This window comes from Pezoporus wallicus, unplaced genomic scaffold (genome assembly GCF_028554395.1).
Source record: "Pezoporus wallicus isolate ANWC-B61680 ecotype Strahan unplaced genomic scaffold, APGP_CSIRO_Pwel_v1 scaffold_7402, whole genome shotgun sequence".
Classification (NCBI taxonomy): domain Eukaryota; kingdom Metazoa; phylum Chordata; class Aves; order Psittaciformes; family Psittacidae; genus Pezoporus; species Pezoporus wallicus.
Window position 1 is genome coordinate 1,869,674 of NW_026641037.1, and position 17,174 is coordinate 1,886,847.

Sequence of the window (17,174 nt, forward strand, 5' to 3'; positions counted from 1 at the left end):
CTTTGTTTTTATCTGTCTTGAGTTCATCTTGGAATAGTTTGGAGGGGTTTTTACTTTTTATTCATTACCCAAACTACTAAAAGACTGATGCATTGTAGTTCTGCAAAGAAAGCAAGATACAACTAACAGAAAATCATTTCAAAGGACACTTACATTCAGCGTTAAAATTGATTTTGGAGTTAGTGTCTCTATACTGAGACTGTGTAAGAAGCAATGAATATTTTTCATTTACATTTCAATGGAAATAATTTTCATTTTGAGTTTGGGTAATATTTTTAGCTTTATTCTCTGTTCTGCAGGAAAAAAAGGAAGTAAAGACAAATATATATTGTAAATATAACATTTTGAATCCTTTAAGTCCTTTTTTCAAGTTAAGGATCTCATCATACGTGGCAGCATACCAACACACAAAGTAATTTCAAGCCCAGAGATGATGTGATCACCTAATTTGACCTTCTAAAACACAATAGTCAAACAATATAGTCCAATAATACTTAAATAAATCTTTTATCTTTGATCTATATTACTTTTGCATATTTTTATTAAGATGTCTAAACCTAATCTTTAAAAGTCAAATGAAGGAGAATCTATGACATGCCTAATCTGTTGCTCAGGCAGTTTAACAGTATTGTTAAAATGTGGGTGTATTTCTCATCTTTCTCTAAGAACTGCATCACATTATGCCCTCTCCTGCTATGCAGAAGATCTCTATTTTATCATATCTCATTATCAGGCTTTATCATGTCGTATTTTGATATTTGCTTGGACAAATAAAGGAGAATATACTTTGTTAGTTTGCTGTGATATGAATAATCATACAAAACATCAGGTTTATATCATTCTTGTATCCCTATTCTGAAGTCTTTTAATTTTTCCTTATGCAAGGTGAAGAAATCAAAACTAGACGTAGTTTTCCAACAATTAATATGTGTAGGGGAATGTTCAAGCTCCAATTGGCATTTGATTGCATTTTTAAAAAAATCTTCTACCCATATTAGATGTGCAGATACTTCTTTCAAATAACCTCCTCTGCCATGTAAAGAAGTGAGGATCACCAGCTACTGAATTTGATTTTGGGAAGAGTACAGACAGAAGAGTAAAGCTCTGTATTTCTGAGGAAATACAGATTTACTCATTATGTCCTCTGCTCAAAGACCTCCATGCACTTACTCCTACTCTGCACACAGCAGGTATTGAATGGCTACAGTGATGACTGAGTAAAACCCCAGTAAGGATGGGGACAAGCTCCACCAAGATGTTTAGGAGCTGATGCTTTTGCCCTATTAGGAGAGGCTGAGGGACAAGGGCTGGTGCAAGTAGAGCTGGAGGAGACTTCATGGTAGTGTCTGTCCATAGCTCCAAGACAGTCATTAAGAAGACAGAGCAGGGCTCTTTTCAGTGGTGTGTGGTGGGAGGGTAAGAGACAACAGACTGTCTACAAGGGAAAACTTTCCCACCATGCATATGATTGAGCATTGGAACAGCTTGCCTAGAAATGTTCTTGAGATTTGCAAGTCCCAGATGAATAAATCCATGAGCAACCTAGTCTGACCTCATAGGTGACCTTGCTTTGAGCAGGAGGTTGGATGAGAGACCCCTTGAGCTTTCCTCCAGCTGAATTATTCTGTGATTCTGTGAAGTTAACCGCAATGAAAACAAGCAAAAGGGGCTTAGAAAAATATTGGAGAAGAGCGTCATTCTTATCTTTCATGAATATTTTCATTTTAATCAGACCCTCAGACACACTGGCATCAGATTCATTATGATGGCTTCGGAAGCTGACATCAGAGTTCCCCATGGGGTTCTTTGTGGATGTGTGCAAGAAGTGATCTGTTAGCATTGCTGATAGCCACCAGGTGCTTAAAGAGAGATCAGCATTTCTTTAGGTAAACCCTGGTTTTGAAAGATGTTGGCCATAAAAATCCACTTTAGACCAAAATGACGCATTCACTTCCTTTCTCATGTTGCACTCCTGACCGCCAACCACCTCAATGCCCTAAACTTTTTGTGCTTTACACCTTCTTATTTTGGACTAAGGCATGTTCCTACTGCATTGGAACTGGTATCAAAGCCATTCCCACAGGACCAGGAGCCAGGTAGATGCACTAGACCCAACAACTGAGCAATTGCCCTTTCATATCAAGTCCTCCTTTTGCTCTATCTAGACGTTTATACAGTTGTCATCGTGCTCTGAAAGTTACTCTGCATATTATTCTTTATAGCTGTCATGTAGGAGCAAAAAACCCTTTTTCTGTCTCTATCTTTGTCATTTTTATTAAAGTGAAGTTCTCTCCCCTTTCTTTCATGCACACTCCAGGAAAGCTTGCTACTAGGTGCTGCTGGTTTGAGTTTCTCAGATTCACAGCTTTCTGATCTCCTGTCTCTTACTGGGTAGACTTTGTCACAGCAATTCTGACACTTCATCCTGGGAGATGATAAACAGCCATGCCCTGTCATTATCACCCACATGCTACTGAGGTGGTAATATCCTGATGCCAAACTGCGTATTCTTATGGTGGCAAAACATCTTCCAATGAGAAAGTGCACAAGTGAATGGCAAATGATGGGAATGGCAGGGATATTACCCTGTACCTCATGAAGTTACAAATTTGATGAGGCATTTGCACAATAAGCAAAGTATCAGCTCAGATGCTGTTTAAAACTAATTATAAAAAATTATCTCTTTTTATCTCACAAAATATAATGCCAATTGCATAAATGGGGAACAAGGTCACCAGAAGATGAAAAGGCTGCTACAAGAGTATGAGGACCTCTACTCAGACCTGCTAGACAGTTGGTGGTCCTATGGGTCTGCCCTTTTCCTCCACTCCCAAACAGGAATGACCCTTAGGATGACCATTACGGGTATCCCAGCAAATCTCAGCTGCAGAAATGCCAGATAATACCTGATATAGCCTTAGAAAGCGGTTTAGAAAGAAAAGAACCCAACTCTTCTGTTCCCAGAATGTGTTTCGCTCAGAAAGCTGCTGTTAACAAAATTGCAATGTTACTGTAAAGCAGCACACTGTAAAATGTGGCTCCATCCTGCTGAAGAGTGTGTTGTGAAATGACTGCAGCCCCAAATTCGCTTCCTTGTGGCATTTTGCAGTGGCAAAAATTACACAGGGAGAAAGCAAGCCTGTTTACTTTGTCCCATGCCAGCCTCGGCAGTGTATCATGTTGGTGCTGGCATGAAAATGTACAGAAAAGAGCTGCTGCATCAAGTTAGGAATGAAGCAGGCTACAAGGAGCAGAGCGTGTCCAGTTCTTATCATGGAAATCACAGCTGCAGTTCCATATCGAAGCTGAAACTTGGCCACTACCCTTTTCATTCATTCCATCTCCTTCCAAAAGCTCCCTGTCTAGAGAGACAGAAATATTTATACTCTTTCATGAGGAAATTGCAATAGTACACACTGAAGACCCCCAAAGCCTGCCTCTCTGCCAGTATAAACAGTGCTGAGGAAAAAAACACATTATCTAAATCTGATGCACTGTATTTGCATTGCTTTTACTCTACCAGACATGAGGTAGTGAATAGAGGTTACGTGCCCGAAAACCTATAAAGCCTTTGAATCCCCAGGTGCTACCTTCACTGGCTGTGCTGGGCCACCCTGCTCACTTCATGTCTTCAGCATTGCACCAGCCTACTGTATTCAGGGTTCTGAAAGGTTCACGCACAGGCAATAGTGAACACTTTCAAGAATAAGTGTTACTGAGTAAACGTTTGTGCTAAGGTACTGCCAGCCATAGGATAACTGACTACCTCACAGGTGCTGGGAAGGGCTCCAAGTCAACTAACACATCAACAAACATCTGCTCTTAGACTGCTTATGCCTTGGACTGCTTTTCAGTTTATCTGATCCATTCACAGAATCATAGAATGGTTAGGGCTGGAAAGGACCTTAAGATCATCTTATTCCAGCCCTCCTGCCATGGGCAGGGCTGCCTCACACTAGACCGTGTGTCTTGTATATAGGTGTAAAAAACAGAAGGGAAAAAAGAAACCCAGACATTAGAGGATTTTTAAATTGTTTGCTCCACATGTGAAGGGTAGTGGCTTGAGGCTGCTCTGTGGATGTGGTTTATAGCCCATGGTGATCCCCTTGCTAGCTCGGCTTTTCTTGTGCTGCAATTTTCCTTTTGTGGGAATGCTCTTCCAACTCTTAGAACCTTGCACGCTTCAAGCTGAGGTGTCAGTGAATACTGATGGCAGGCAAGCACCCTGGTCACAGGGCTGGAGGTAGAGGTGGCTACAACCTTACAAACACACTGTAAAGGAAAGTGCAAGGCTTCCCAGTATGCATACACTGTTTTGAATTCTGAAAGTAATTTTAAATATAGGAATAATTTTGCAAAAAGATAACAAAGAAGGGTTTATTTCTCTTTCCTAGAGACTTTATCTGGTTTTTATTTTTAAGGGAGTTGATTGAAGAAAAATCTGTAGTGACAAATACAAGGTTTTTTCCTAAGGCAAATTGAAGACACTTTTCAGACCACTATAGAAGATGAATGGGCTGGGAATGGCTGAGCTGAAGGTAAAGTAGCTGGGTGTGCCTGTATTTCCGCTTCTATGCCAATTACAGTCATTACAGTATTGATGTACTGTACACTTACAAGTACTGAATATTGATACGGTACACCAAGTAATTTTCATTGCATTTTAGATTATTCTTGAGCAATGTGCTGCAGCACAGGTCACTGATGGGGACAGAAGTTTTTGTGTCTCTCCCTCTCCTCTGTCCTCCCATTTGACTTGGGGCAGAGTTATCCATCCCAGATTTAAAACAGGCTCTGTAAGGATTGCCACATGTGTGGCAGAAATGCTGGTTTAGCTCTTACCACCCAGGGCACAGGCCAGGCAGTGTTATTGGCAAATGATACGATAATGGTTTGTATGTAATTTTTGCCTCAAGATGATAAAAACATTGATGTCCTCAATGGGGAACATGGTGAAAAGACCTTGACTCCTCCTGAGGGAGCAGGGTGGATACCGGGCCCCTGGGGCTGAGCTGTGAGTTGCTCTTGCCTTTGCCATACAGATGTCAAAATAAATTGTGTTATTTTACAAATGTGAAAGTGATAGAAAATGTCACGTTACCAACCAGTCAGTGCTATGAGATATACAGGATGTAAGTAACTCTGAGTTTGCTGTAAGGACTGTTATTACAAAATGGATCGCTAATGTTAAATGACTTTTGAAATATCCCTGAAGAGAGAACTAGAAAAAATAACGAAGACACAACAGCGAGTGACCTCTATAGAATGCAGAGCTAGGTTATTGCTTGAACACTGTACAAGGAAGAGCTGATAACAAATATATCCCTTTCCCAAGAGAAGAAGGAGTCTTGTCTTGGAAGGGTGAGGATGGGAAGTGTCATGTCTGGGAGACAAAGCCCTTGGACTCACCAACCACTTTCTCAGCAAAAAGTCACATATCTGGGCTGGAATTACCTATGAAAGGTTGGCAATTGTCCCAGTAGGATGGTGCCTGGTCTCTCAGCCCCATGTGGACATTCTGCTTCTGGTTTTTAATTCCTTCTCCACAGGACTCCTGCTGCAATGAAGCAAGCTATTGCATACAACGGAGAGTGACATCCTCAAAATATTCCTATCCAAAATACTGCACAAATGTTGTACTGAACTCTGTAGTGGGGATTAAGACATCAGAGACAATTCAATGAAATTATAACTTATTATTGCAGGGCTGAGGAAGAACTGGGAGATGTAATGGTGGGGTTAAGTACATGATGGCTAAAGGAATAGAAAAAGTGATGGACAGAGGAGTTCGAGCTGTCAGCTCCATCTGCTAGGCCTCCCAAGCAAAACATGTCTAAAGGCTGAAATGTCTTTCTGAAGTAACAGCTGCGTGTTTGAGGTTGGGAGGAATGTGGTCTTGCAGCTGCAAAACTGCAAAAAACTTTTTCTGCATCATAGGAAAAGCCTGACTTTCGGCTGAGTGAGAGGACAGAAATAACCTCCTCTTTGTATGTTCACCTCCTCAGTTGTAAATCAGGATGGCCAGCCTCTCATCGAAGGCAAGCTTAAAGAGAAGCAAGTCCGGTGGAAGTTTATTAAAAGGTGGAAAACTCGCTACTTCACCCTGGCTGGCAACCAGCTGCTTTTTCGGAAAGGAAAATCTGTAAGTCAGAAAACCATCAATCTGATTTCTCTCTTTCCCTCCTCCCCAGCACCATTTCCCAGCAGTTTTTACCACTCAGCTTTGCCTGCGGTCTCTGTATGCTGCATGGCCAACTTCAGCCAAGGGGTTGCTCACCATCTTTAGTTACATTTTTCTCTCTGGTTCAAAAGTGCATGATTTTTGCAAGTACTCAGTCTCACACTGGCTCTGCTCTTGTTCAGCCAACAAATGCCTAGGGCTCAACATTGTGACACAGTAATTTATACCCTACTAACTGGTGACCTGTGCCTGAGCATTGTCACTCTGCCTTGAAGCATCCCAGGGTCACCTCACAGATATTGCAAAAGCTCCTGTTCCTGAAGGAATTACAGTGGGTTCAAAAATTGTTTCCACTTTTGACCAGAGAGTCTTTATTTCCTTGTATAAACACAAATCCAATAAATTCTGCTCAGGTAAATGTATTTTTTCCACTTACAAAGTGCATGGCATGGGATAGAAAGGCATGTAGCAGCCACAGCCAATGTGCTCAAAAGTGAGCTGTCATTTCTGGGTGCCCAATTTTCATGGGACCAGCAGCGCTCAGGGGCAAGAAAGTCAGGCCCTTCTGAACACCTCAGGGCAGTCTCCATAATCAAGCCACGGTTCACCTTTTTTGAAAGTCTTGCCTCCTGCTTTTGTACATTAGTATCTGCTCTTGAGATGATAGCATTATAATTGGTGTTATTTGTGCAGGAAATGTAAGCATGTGTAAAGCAAGGTGCTGCTGAAATGTTTTTCTCCCAAAGAAATGCTTTTTTCCCCTCATCTAAATTCAGAGAAATTCTGCTGAAATGCCTGTGAAATTGTATGGAAGTCATACTGACTGGACTCGGAGACAAGTGTGTCCCAGGGCATGGAAGAGCAGGTAGTTGAATCCAGTCCTCATTAGTTATTATTTCCCAATTATTAGAAAATAACTTCAGCTTTTTACAATGAAAATTATTATTAGCCTTTTTCTGACTTTCTAGTGACTTTTTCTGATGTTTTTGTTGAGATTCTGAAGACAGTTTAACTCGTACATGTACCATAACTACAGCTCAATACCAGCTAAGGCTCACTTTTGAAAGAGTGTCAGAATAATTGTCATTATTTAGCAAGTTGATTGGCTTACAGAAATGTATTTAACGGAATGGCTTTAATTAGCTCTTCAAACAAGCCAGGCATAAAGCACATCAGAATACCTTGATTACACCTGGGTGCAATTGTCCCCTTACATTTGCATTCTCAGTGCTCCACCTATTCATGCAGAGAATGTACAATGCGTCACAGGCAGGTGAAGCTGGCAGTTTAGATTGTTAAACAGCAGATTTTGCTCAACAGATTGACTTTCCCTTTTTAACCGGAAAACTCGAGGCTTCTTCACTTCTTTTTCAAGTTGAAAACAAATACCTGGACTGGTTCTTTAGAATAGCAGGCTGGCGTCCAGCCCCCCAGGGACAGCATCAGTTACTGTGCCTGAGTAATCAGTCTTTCAAGCTGGTGCATTATATCCTGTTGCTTCTACATTTTATATCCTGTTACTTCTATATTTTTGGCCTAAATTCGAGCGTCAAGTCCCGCCGTTAACCATTGCTTGGGTTGCAGCCTGAAGCAAACCTGAGCCCACTGGTTTAGGTTGCACATGTGCCCTGGGCTGACTAATGCAGACACCAAACACAAAATTTAAAGCTCTTTAAGCAGAGCTGGAGGTATGAAGCCTGGACACAGTGGTTTGGACAATAAAAGTGTGATTTTCAGACCCTGCAGGAGGTCCCCTCCTGTGCACCTCTGGCACCCAGCAGCAGGACCAGCCCCATACCTTGCCGGCTGAGCGCAGGTGCCAAAAGCATAGCAGGATGCAGGGTGCCAGTCTGTGGCCAGCTAAAGTGGTAGAGACTCCTGCCCCTCTGCATCCAGTGCCTGTTCTGGTCCTGAAAGCCAGAGGGCTCTTGCCTGGCAGAGCAGGAAAGCTTTGTCCCACCACCTCTGGCACTGTGAAGCAGGGCTGAGTGCTGTGTGGGTGTTTGGACTTTACACACTGCTTACTTAAAAGTACAAACCTAAGACAGAGGAGGTATTGTGAGGTGGCCAGCTGGCTGTGCCTACTTATTGCTGGAGCCCCACCATGAACCTTCCCTTCGTCTGTGTAACCATGCGAACAATGTTGGCTCTGTGTAAGCAATTGTATGGCCAGTGGGTAAAGGGGAGGCAGGAGAAAACCAAAGCATAAGAGGTCTGAGAAACGGCCAAATCCTAAACTCCTGGAAAATTGTGGTAAACTCCTTCCACAGAAATGTGCCTAGGGTACTGTCAATTTTCTCTAGCAACTTGAGGTCAAACACTGTGTGGTAATGAATCATAGAATCATAGGATGGTTAGGAAGGGAGTATGTAACTTTTCCTCGATAGGCTTCTAAGTGTAAGGGTCAGGTTCACAGGGTTCAAAATTTTGCTTATAAAGTCTATTGCTGCTGTTCTGGGCCCCTCACTATAAGAAAGACATTGAGTGGGTCCAGAAAAGAGCAACAAACCTGGTGAAGGTTCTGGAGCACAAGCATTATGAGGAACAGCTGATGGAACTGGGGTTGTTTAGTCTGAAGAAGAGAAATCTCAGAGGGGACCTTTTCACGCTCTACAACTACCTGAAAGGACATGGTAGTAAGGTGGGGGTCAATCTCTTCTCCCAGGTAACAAGTGACAGGACAAGAGGTAACAGCCTCAAGCTGCACCAGGGGAGGTTTAGATTACAAAAAAATTTCTTCACAGGCTTCCCAGGAAAGTAGTGGAATCAGCATCCCTGGAAGTGCTCAAAGCCTGTGTAGATGAGGCCCTTCGTGATATGGTTTAGTGGTGATTTTGGCAGTCCTTGGGTAACGGTTGGACTTGATGATCAGTGATTGTATGATTCTAATCGTAGTAGACTATCAAATCCTAGAGAGAAATCACAGCCGTTGGGCTTGGGACTTCTTTTGGAAGGTCTTTTCAGATGAGCTTTTCCTTAGAGCAGTAAATTTTTCCTAGTTCGTTCCCAGAAGGACTGAGACATTATTGCACAGGAAATCTCCCTGCCCAGTTCTGGTCATGTTTCAGACCTGAGCTGCTGGGAGAGCAAACGAATCTGGGGCAGGCAGAGCAGCTCTGGAGACTGCAGTTCCCACACCTCAGCCTGTCCAGAGTCATGCTCAGCTCCTGAAAGATACTTAACCTCTAATTCTCAGTCCAGATATTTCCAGTATGATAGCAGCAGAAAGCTTTTGGAAAATCTGCCTTACTCCTCTTAGTAAAGTAACTCCTCTTAGTACTCCTAAGTACTCTACTCTTAGTACTCCTAAGTACTCTAAGTACTCAACTTAGTACTCCTCTTAGTAAAAAGCATAAGAAGCTGAACAGCAAAAACAAATACTCTTGAAGAATCAGGGCCTTTGGCTTAAACTTCTCACCTGGAGATCCAGTTCATACATTTTTTTTATGAGCTCACAAATCTTTTCTCCTGAAGGAAACTTCCATGATTTTGTACAATTCTCTTATGCTCCCTGCATCATATTTCTTACAGTGATGATAAGATTTCCTCCACATACCTACTTTATATGTTTTCAAACAAAATTGCAAGGCAGCTGTCCTGTCCCCACTGAGAAATGCCTCACATTCCTGGGTCAGACTCAAGGTATCTGTTCTGTTTTCAGAACCAATAAAAGGAGTTGTTGCTTCCATTTTTGGGTGGAGACTGAGAAGGGGAACAACTTACATTGCTTAAGCGAAGATAGCTTTCTTCAGTCCACAAGGATTGGCTGATATTTGTACCTAGGAAGCATTAGTCATTGGCACTCATGCCTGGCACCATTAACAAAGGTGTCCATTATTAAAAGCCAGAGAAAGGAAAATCTAAGCCCGTGTTGACAGCTGAAGCTGGAACTAAAAAGTGCAGATGCTGAGGGGGAATAGCTCATGGGCATCAGTGTGGACCTTTGGCTGCTGCATACAGTAGACCATGACAGCCCATGTGGGGGAGTGTGGCACTGCATGGGAGCAGGGTTTCTAAATTCCCTAAAGCTCTTTTGGGAAGTCTCCATCAGTGCATTTGCCCACATAAGCAACATTTACAAGACCAGTTCTACAGACTTCAACTGTTTATTAAGATGATGGAATCCCTACCAAATGAACTTGGTTCTGTGTGTCTTCCCTGTGTTTCAGAAGGATGACCCTGATGACTGCCCCATTGAACTCAGCAAGGTGCAGAGCGTTAAAGTGGTGGCAAAGAAACGCAGGGACCGCAGCCTGCCCCGGGCCTTCGAGATCTTCACTGACAGCAAAACCTATGTTTTCAAGGCCAAAGATGAGAAGAATGCTGAGGAGTGGCTTCAGTGCATCAACGTTGCTGTTGCACAGGCTAGAGAGAGGGAGAGCCGAGAGGCCACCACCTATTTGTAGAGCTGCTGGCACCTCCATGGCCATGCCAGCAAACCAAAGGTGTCTGGGACCACTCAGATACTGAGCATCCCACTACCATACCCCATATCCTGGACCTCTTTTACCTCCAAAAGCCCTGGTGGCTCCTGGAGCATGGGAAACTGTGGGTAAGAGCATGTGCTAGCATGGCCAGGGAGGGCTTTGTGCAGTGAAAGGTCTGACATGACCAGGTGATGGAGTGCCACAGTGCAGGAGTGCTCCCGAGTACTGGGGTCAAAACAGCTTCCACTGCTTTGTGAAATGCAGGGTTTTTTCTTCAGCCTAATGGCCTGCAAGCCAGGAAACATGGTTAGAAACATGCCTGGGCCTCAACACCTCAGCCTCTGCTTCTGAGAGGCACATGGTCTCAGTGGCTGTAGACACTGCCAAGAGTGTTCGAGCATGTAAGGACTTTGTTTTCCTCAGTCGCTGTCTGTTTGTAAACAGGTAATTTTCCTTCTTATTTAATCTCTGTGTACCTTATCCTTTTACTGTTTATATGTATCCGTGCTGCTCCTTTCAGGTTTGATATTGAGCAATTTGAAAGATTTAATACTGATGAAAAATAATTTAAAATATTTAACTGTTTTGATTTTCCCCCTTTCTCTTCGTTTTCCTCCCCTTCCTACCTGAACGTAATTTTAAAATTTATTTTTATTCTTTTTTTAATTGTCTTCTCCATTCTGTAACTTTTCAAATTTTCTCCAAAACCAGAAAATTCCCAGTTTGCTTTTCTGTGTCACTGTCAAATGATCCAAAAGTAGAGAAAGTTCTGTAGAAAAGATTGAAACTAAAAAAGGAAAAGAGGGGGAAATACTGAATGAGAAGTCTGAGAGTGATGAAATAAACTCAGAAATCAGGCAAGGCTGAGCAGAAATAAAATCTGAATTTTTATGACCTAGAAAAATTAATTTTTTTGTAAAAAGTTATTGCCAAAAAGGTGGATTTAAGGGGGAGGGGGAAATCAGGAAAAAAAATAATGGTGTAATGCTTTTTACTGTAACTGGTAACTTCCACCCCGTAGCTGAGGGAGCACATGGCTTTTTTCACAGCTCCTTGCAGAGCACAGCAATATAACCTGCTTTCAGAAATACTCTTGTCGACTTCCCATAGCATCTTCTGGGTGAGCTTTGGTATTGGCTTGTGGCCCAGAGGGCAGCAGAGGCAAGTGAGGGTGGCAGCACTGCCTGGACGGCTGTGACAGCGAGGACGTGCCAGGTGTCATCAAAAGGGAGCAAGAGGAATGATCTGGGAAATAAATTCAGGTTAAAGTACGTTGGGTAAAGCTAGTGCTGGTGCTGCTGAGTCCAGCCTGTTCCCAGCGGTCACCACGAGATTTATGTCTCTTGGGGGGCAGCTTGAATGGGTGTGTACCTCTGAATTCACAGCCTGATTTTCCCACCATGCTAAATGTTGCCAGATCTCCTGTTTTCCCTGGGCCTGCTGCTGGTGGGTGGCTCTGAGAATGGGGCTCTGGACAGCTCAGAAATGTTATTCTGCCTGTGTTGCACTTCTCTGGCTTTGGGAAAGCAGCTGGGGCAGAGCTGGCACCTAAGGCTGGCTGCCCAGCTGCCTCCAGGAGCCCGGCCAGTAGCAGGCAATCTGCCTTGCCCTACCCTGCCCGTGGGCAGGGGCTGCAGGAAGTGTGGAGGGAACGGGATGTGAATGATTTGACTTGATGGTTTGGTGCCTCCTTCCCTTATGTGGTTGTTCAGTGGCGCTTACAGCCTGAAATGTGGAGTCTTGTAGCTTGCCATATAAATATTTATCTCTTTGGAGTTTGACAACTTGGAAGCACTGAGTGTTGCTGCTGTTTGTCTCTCTGGCCATCAGAGCTCTGTAAATTAGTACATTACAGGTAAGATGCTAATATTTGGTAATAAGCATTAACTTGAATTCGAATGAGAAAAAAATAGTTTATGGTACCATAGGAGTGCCCGAGTTCTGCTGCCAGGTCAGAGCTAAGGGCTGCCCGGTCCCTTGCAGCAGTTAGAGTTGGCGGGTCCAGAGAGGTATTTCTCTTCCTGATCCATTAAAACACCATCAAACCTTTATGGCAGAAACACCGTGAACCTTGGAGCAGCACCAGTGCAATTAATTTCCATTTACAGTGAAATGAAAATCAGGCTAAACTTTGAAAGGTTGTTTGCTATTTCTGTGCCTCACTTTTAAGTTGTTTGCTCTCGTGGGCATGTTTGTGCTTCTTTGCTTGTTTTTTTTCCCCATTATTTTTAATCATTTCCCAGACCTGATGATGATGTTTATGGAGGCTCCAGGGGACTACGATGCACTAGGGAACTGGAAGACAAATGCAGAGACCTTGTGCACTGTGGCTCTGCTGTAGCCACACATGGCAGGGTGCTGTGAGTGCAGGGTGGAAAGTAAAAGCAAACAAGCTCAGAATCGGTTTGGAGCAGGATTAATCTGCAGTGATCAGGCTCTGATGGTGACCTTCTAGTGGCAGAGATGAAGTTTGACACCTGTTTGCTGTCACCATGCTTCCCTCCCATAGCTCTGATACCACCTTTCCAAACTACCCCTTCAGCCCTGCCTGTACCACCCAGCTGTCCTCCTTCTTGGCCACTGAGCACCACCTAGACCAATCTCAAATCATGTCTTTTCCAACTCTCCATGTTTTCCCTAAATCCTCTTGGAGACAGTGAAACAAAACTGACAATTCCTTTCTTATGCTCCTTCCTGGACTTCTGCAGGGATTCGTGTACATTTGTTTTGCTTTGCTCGAGGGTGTCCAGTATTTCCTGAGACCTGGTTCCTCCCAGCACTGATAGACTGGAGTCCTCCTCCAGCCCCAGGGATCTCCTGCCGTGGGGACCTGTGCAGTATGTCTGCAGCTTGGGCTCCTAACATATGTCAAACAACGGACCTGGCATCTGAGCTCAGGGAGGTCAGCAAGCCCTGGTCTGGAAAGACAGTATTTTATTTCCAACATTCCCATGCTGACTGGAAAAGGAAGTGCCGAGCGACTGCACCACATGGCCAGCGGCTGAGAACAAAGCAGTTGCTGAAGCATTCCTGGATGATGGAAAATCAGGGAGGACTTTAAAGCTAGCCATAGATTTGTAGATCTAAAAGATAAATTTGCATTCACACTAAAGATGTCAGAGGTGAAAGAGAAGACCTCTGTCAATGGCCCATGCATCTGTCAATGGCTCCAGACCTCCTGCTGCTCTTGGCGCCCTAGAGGGATGCTGAAATATTCAAATTCCTGAAAATTCTTGTAACAACTAAAATGTGGGGATGTTAGATCATAGGATGTAGCAACGTGATCAGAACAACTTTGTTAGAGCTAAATTTAGTTACAGAAAATATTGAAAGCCCATCCAGGACCAGCCTATCCAAGCAAATCTATGGACATCTGCATAGGTTGCCTGGCTGGGCAGAGTCTGCCTCCCTGTTGCTTACATGGAATAAGGCAATGTGCGCGTTGGGCCAGTAACATAATATTACAAATACTTACAACCTCTAGAACACATGAAGTCAAATCCAAGCTTGATGATGAAGACCAAAAGTGTGGGTTTTTTTTTCAGGAAATGTACCTTTTTCATCTGTGACTATTTATTTACTGTTATCTTGGTATGGGACAGTTTGTCCAGGGTTGCTCATGCACAGAGTATGACACAGCCTTGACGCAAACATCCTGTGTGCCAGGACATCACACAGCATGTAAGGAGTGAAGAGGAAGTCTACAGTAAATTGTGTATTATGTCCATACAAACAATGCAGGTCTGCAGACTGGACTGCTGCCACCTCAGCTGCCTCTGGGTTTAAGTGAAGCAGTGGAGCCAAACCTCAATTAAAAGGCAGCAGTGCAAGGGTAAAGAAGATATATAGGATGGGAAATTTCCATGACCTCCCTGGCAGATGAGGAAAGGAGATTTCAGTCACTTAATTTGCAGCGTTAATTTACCCACAGGACACACCACTGAGTCTAACAGGAATGAAGTTAATTCATAGGTGTGGACTTGTAGATTTACATTTTGAAGTTCCAGAATTAGATCCTACACTAAACACTCAATTCCCCCACTGAGGCACGTCACTGGAGTTTGATACAGTAAGTCAGCCATTAAAAGCATTTTTTACAGACAAAATGGTTTGTATTTCTTGACATTGATGCCAAGTTTCAGTCTTCCACCTATGCATTACATTATCAGTTTAATCCACCTGCTAATCCATGTGCATGTACGTACAAACACAGGTCGTCACCTATCTGCCAGAGTAGGGGGATATGCAAATCAGGGCTTAGCATTCACTTTACCATCAAGTGATTTCCAGGTCTAAGCTAGATGAAACTCATGTATGGGGAAACACACTCCTGCTTCACCCGCTGTTCCAAGGTTTTGTCGTCAGCGCTTGGCCATCATTAGTCACTTACATGCTTCCTTTCAGTCTTAGAGTGATTGAAACAATACAGAATGCATAGCTGTGAGAGACCCTGGATTCTGTGCCAAAAAATAACTGGAGAAAATAAGAAGCTCAGCCACACTTCTCCTGTCTTAAATTAAAACCTGGAATAAAATAAAAGAGAAATTCAGCTGGCAACTTATTCTTGTCATGCTCCTAAAAGGAGAAACACAGAAATCATCAATCTTGTTACGACGAGAGCAGGGAGATTTTAAGGAAAAATAAAAATAAAAAAAGTCCCACTGTTGCAAACTCTCTCCTTGAGCAAATATAGAAATAGCTTTTATTAGTTCTTTTTAAAATAGCATGTATCGAAACACTCTAGATTTAAAGAGCAGCTGCCCTCTGAACTGGGAGCATGTTGGCAGTCACTGCTGCGCTGCATTTTCTTGGTTTGTTTGCAGGAACCATCCTGCCCTCTGCAAAGACGATGCAAGAGCTCCCCACAGCCCCGCTGAAAGGTCCCTGGGCTCACCAGTGTGTGTGGCAGTGCTCTTGGAAAAAGGGATGCAAACACTCTCCATGGCTGCAGTGCTGGGACTCTGCCGAGCATCTGATCCTCCCTGCCAGGAAACAATCTGCCTTCCATCTTGCACAACTTTTGGTACAAAAGATGTCATTGTCTCTCTGTTTGGGGGTGAGTTCACCTTTGCTGAAGAATCCTATTATTCCAGCAGTGTTTGTGGAGGGAAGGAGCCTCACTCTTATGGAGAGAGGAACAATTCCCAACCCTGGCTGTATGGACACTAAACCCTCCTGGCGTATCAGGTACCACACTCCCTCCAGCTCCTCAGGGGCCGCTGTAGTGACATTTCCTTGGGGTCTGTGAAAGCAGGCAAGCTTCGGGAGGTCCTGGCCATGATGGGGGGGCTCAGCAAGCCAGTCTCCATTATGGTGTGTCATCACCATTTTTCCTTCAAAAATGTGCTGTCATGACCATCTTTCTTCCTGTGCTCATTTTGGTTATGGCTGTTCACGTCCCTGTAAACCTGAGACGAGTCTCCCCTGGCAGACCCATGCCCCTGTGAGGCCTCCATCACTAAGACATCCATTTGATCATGAGGACTGTCCCGTGCCCTGCCTGGGTTGGAGCAGGGACACTGCAAGCACTGTGCAGTGCTCAGGGCAGATGCTGCACCCAAGATATGCAAAATGTAGGACACCTGCTGCTGTTGGCTCCCTTCTTCTTCTTCTCTCATCTCCAGAATATAGATATTAGAGATTTCTTACCTTCCCATGGCTTGCATGGTTTGACTGCCCGTGGCAGTAAGGAGAGGAGCAGTGGGGCCCTGTTTCTCCTGCCTCATCTCTGCTGCATCCAGCCACAGCAGACAGCACAGTGGGTAAAGCAAAAGCAGCTTACACTGGCACTCATATCTGCTGCACAGGCTGAGCTGTATCACAAGTAACACCCACTGGTTCCAACACCTCAGGGGAACAGAGAGAATGAGGTAGTTCCACGGTAAAAGGTTTGTGAGATAAAGATGAAGATTAATGATACTTAGTCAGGCAAATGTTATGTGATCACTGATTTCTGAAAAAAGTGAAAAATTTAACTACTTCATCTATTTTCCTGTTGCTCGCAAGCAGCTCAGTCTTTGTTTCAAATACGTTTGTCCTATTATTCCCTGAGAAATTCTTGTATTCCTTCTTGTGAAGTTTTTTGCAAATAGCTGTTTCTGATCACTTGACACCTACACTGTGCTGGTCAGTTCTTCATGCCCGAGTGGATATTTCTATGCCCAGATGGCAGGATCATACCGTCTGGAGTCAGATGACAAACAAAAGCAGTCTCCCTCAAACCTCCTTATTAAGTTGTTTCCTTCCCAGTGCTAACTGCCTGTGCTTGAAAACTCAAATTAAAATTTGGGACATTTCTGCTATGTTTACTAAGTCTCAAGTGGATCACATTCTCAAAAACAACAGAGCAACAATTTCCAAGGAAGCACTGCGGGAGCGTGCTGGTCAGGCTGTCAGCTCTCCAAGCTGCGTGCACTTCCATGGGGCCTTTAGTAGCTCTGCTCGACAATATTTCCTAGAAATACGAACCATAGGTTGTACACCAAAACTGCCTTCCCAGGGTTTGTTTATGAGAGCTGAGCCCAGTTCTGGGAAGTTTTCCAAGGAAACTTTACTCTGCAATTCCC

At 43.7% G+C, this 17,174-nt stretch overlaps 1 protein-coding gene across 7 annotated transcripts in view; it reads left to right on the forward strand.

Annotated features, from left to right (window-relative positions):
- The window catches only part of VEPH1 (ventricular zone expressed PH domain containing 1), a 96,310-nt gene extending 84,811 nt beyond the window's left edge, over positions 1 to 11,499 (forward strand). For 3 of the 7 annotated variants that reach the window (XM_057421636.1, XM_057421635.1, XM_057421634.1), the window contains 2 exons: positions 6,006 to 6,142; positions 10,351 to 11,499. In XM_057421636.1, the coding sequence (XP_057277619.1) occupies positions 6,006 to 6,142; positions 10,351 to 10,587 (374 nt within the window). In that variant the 3' untranslated portion in view covers positions 10,588 to 11,499. Of the gene's footprint in view, positions 1 to 6,005; positions 6,143 to 10,350 lie in introns of those variants that run through there. The other 4 variants (XR_008973807.1, XR_008973809.1, XM_057421637.1 and 1 more) reach the window with 3 other exon arrangements.
- Positions 11,500 to 17,174: the final 5,675 nt, after the last annotated feature.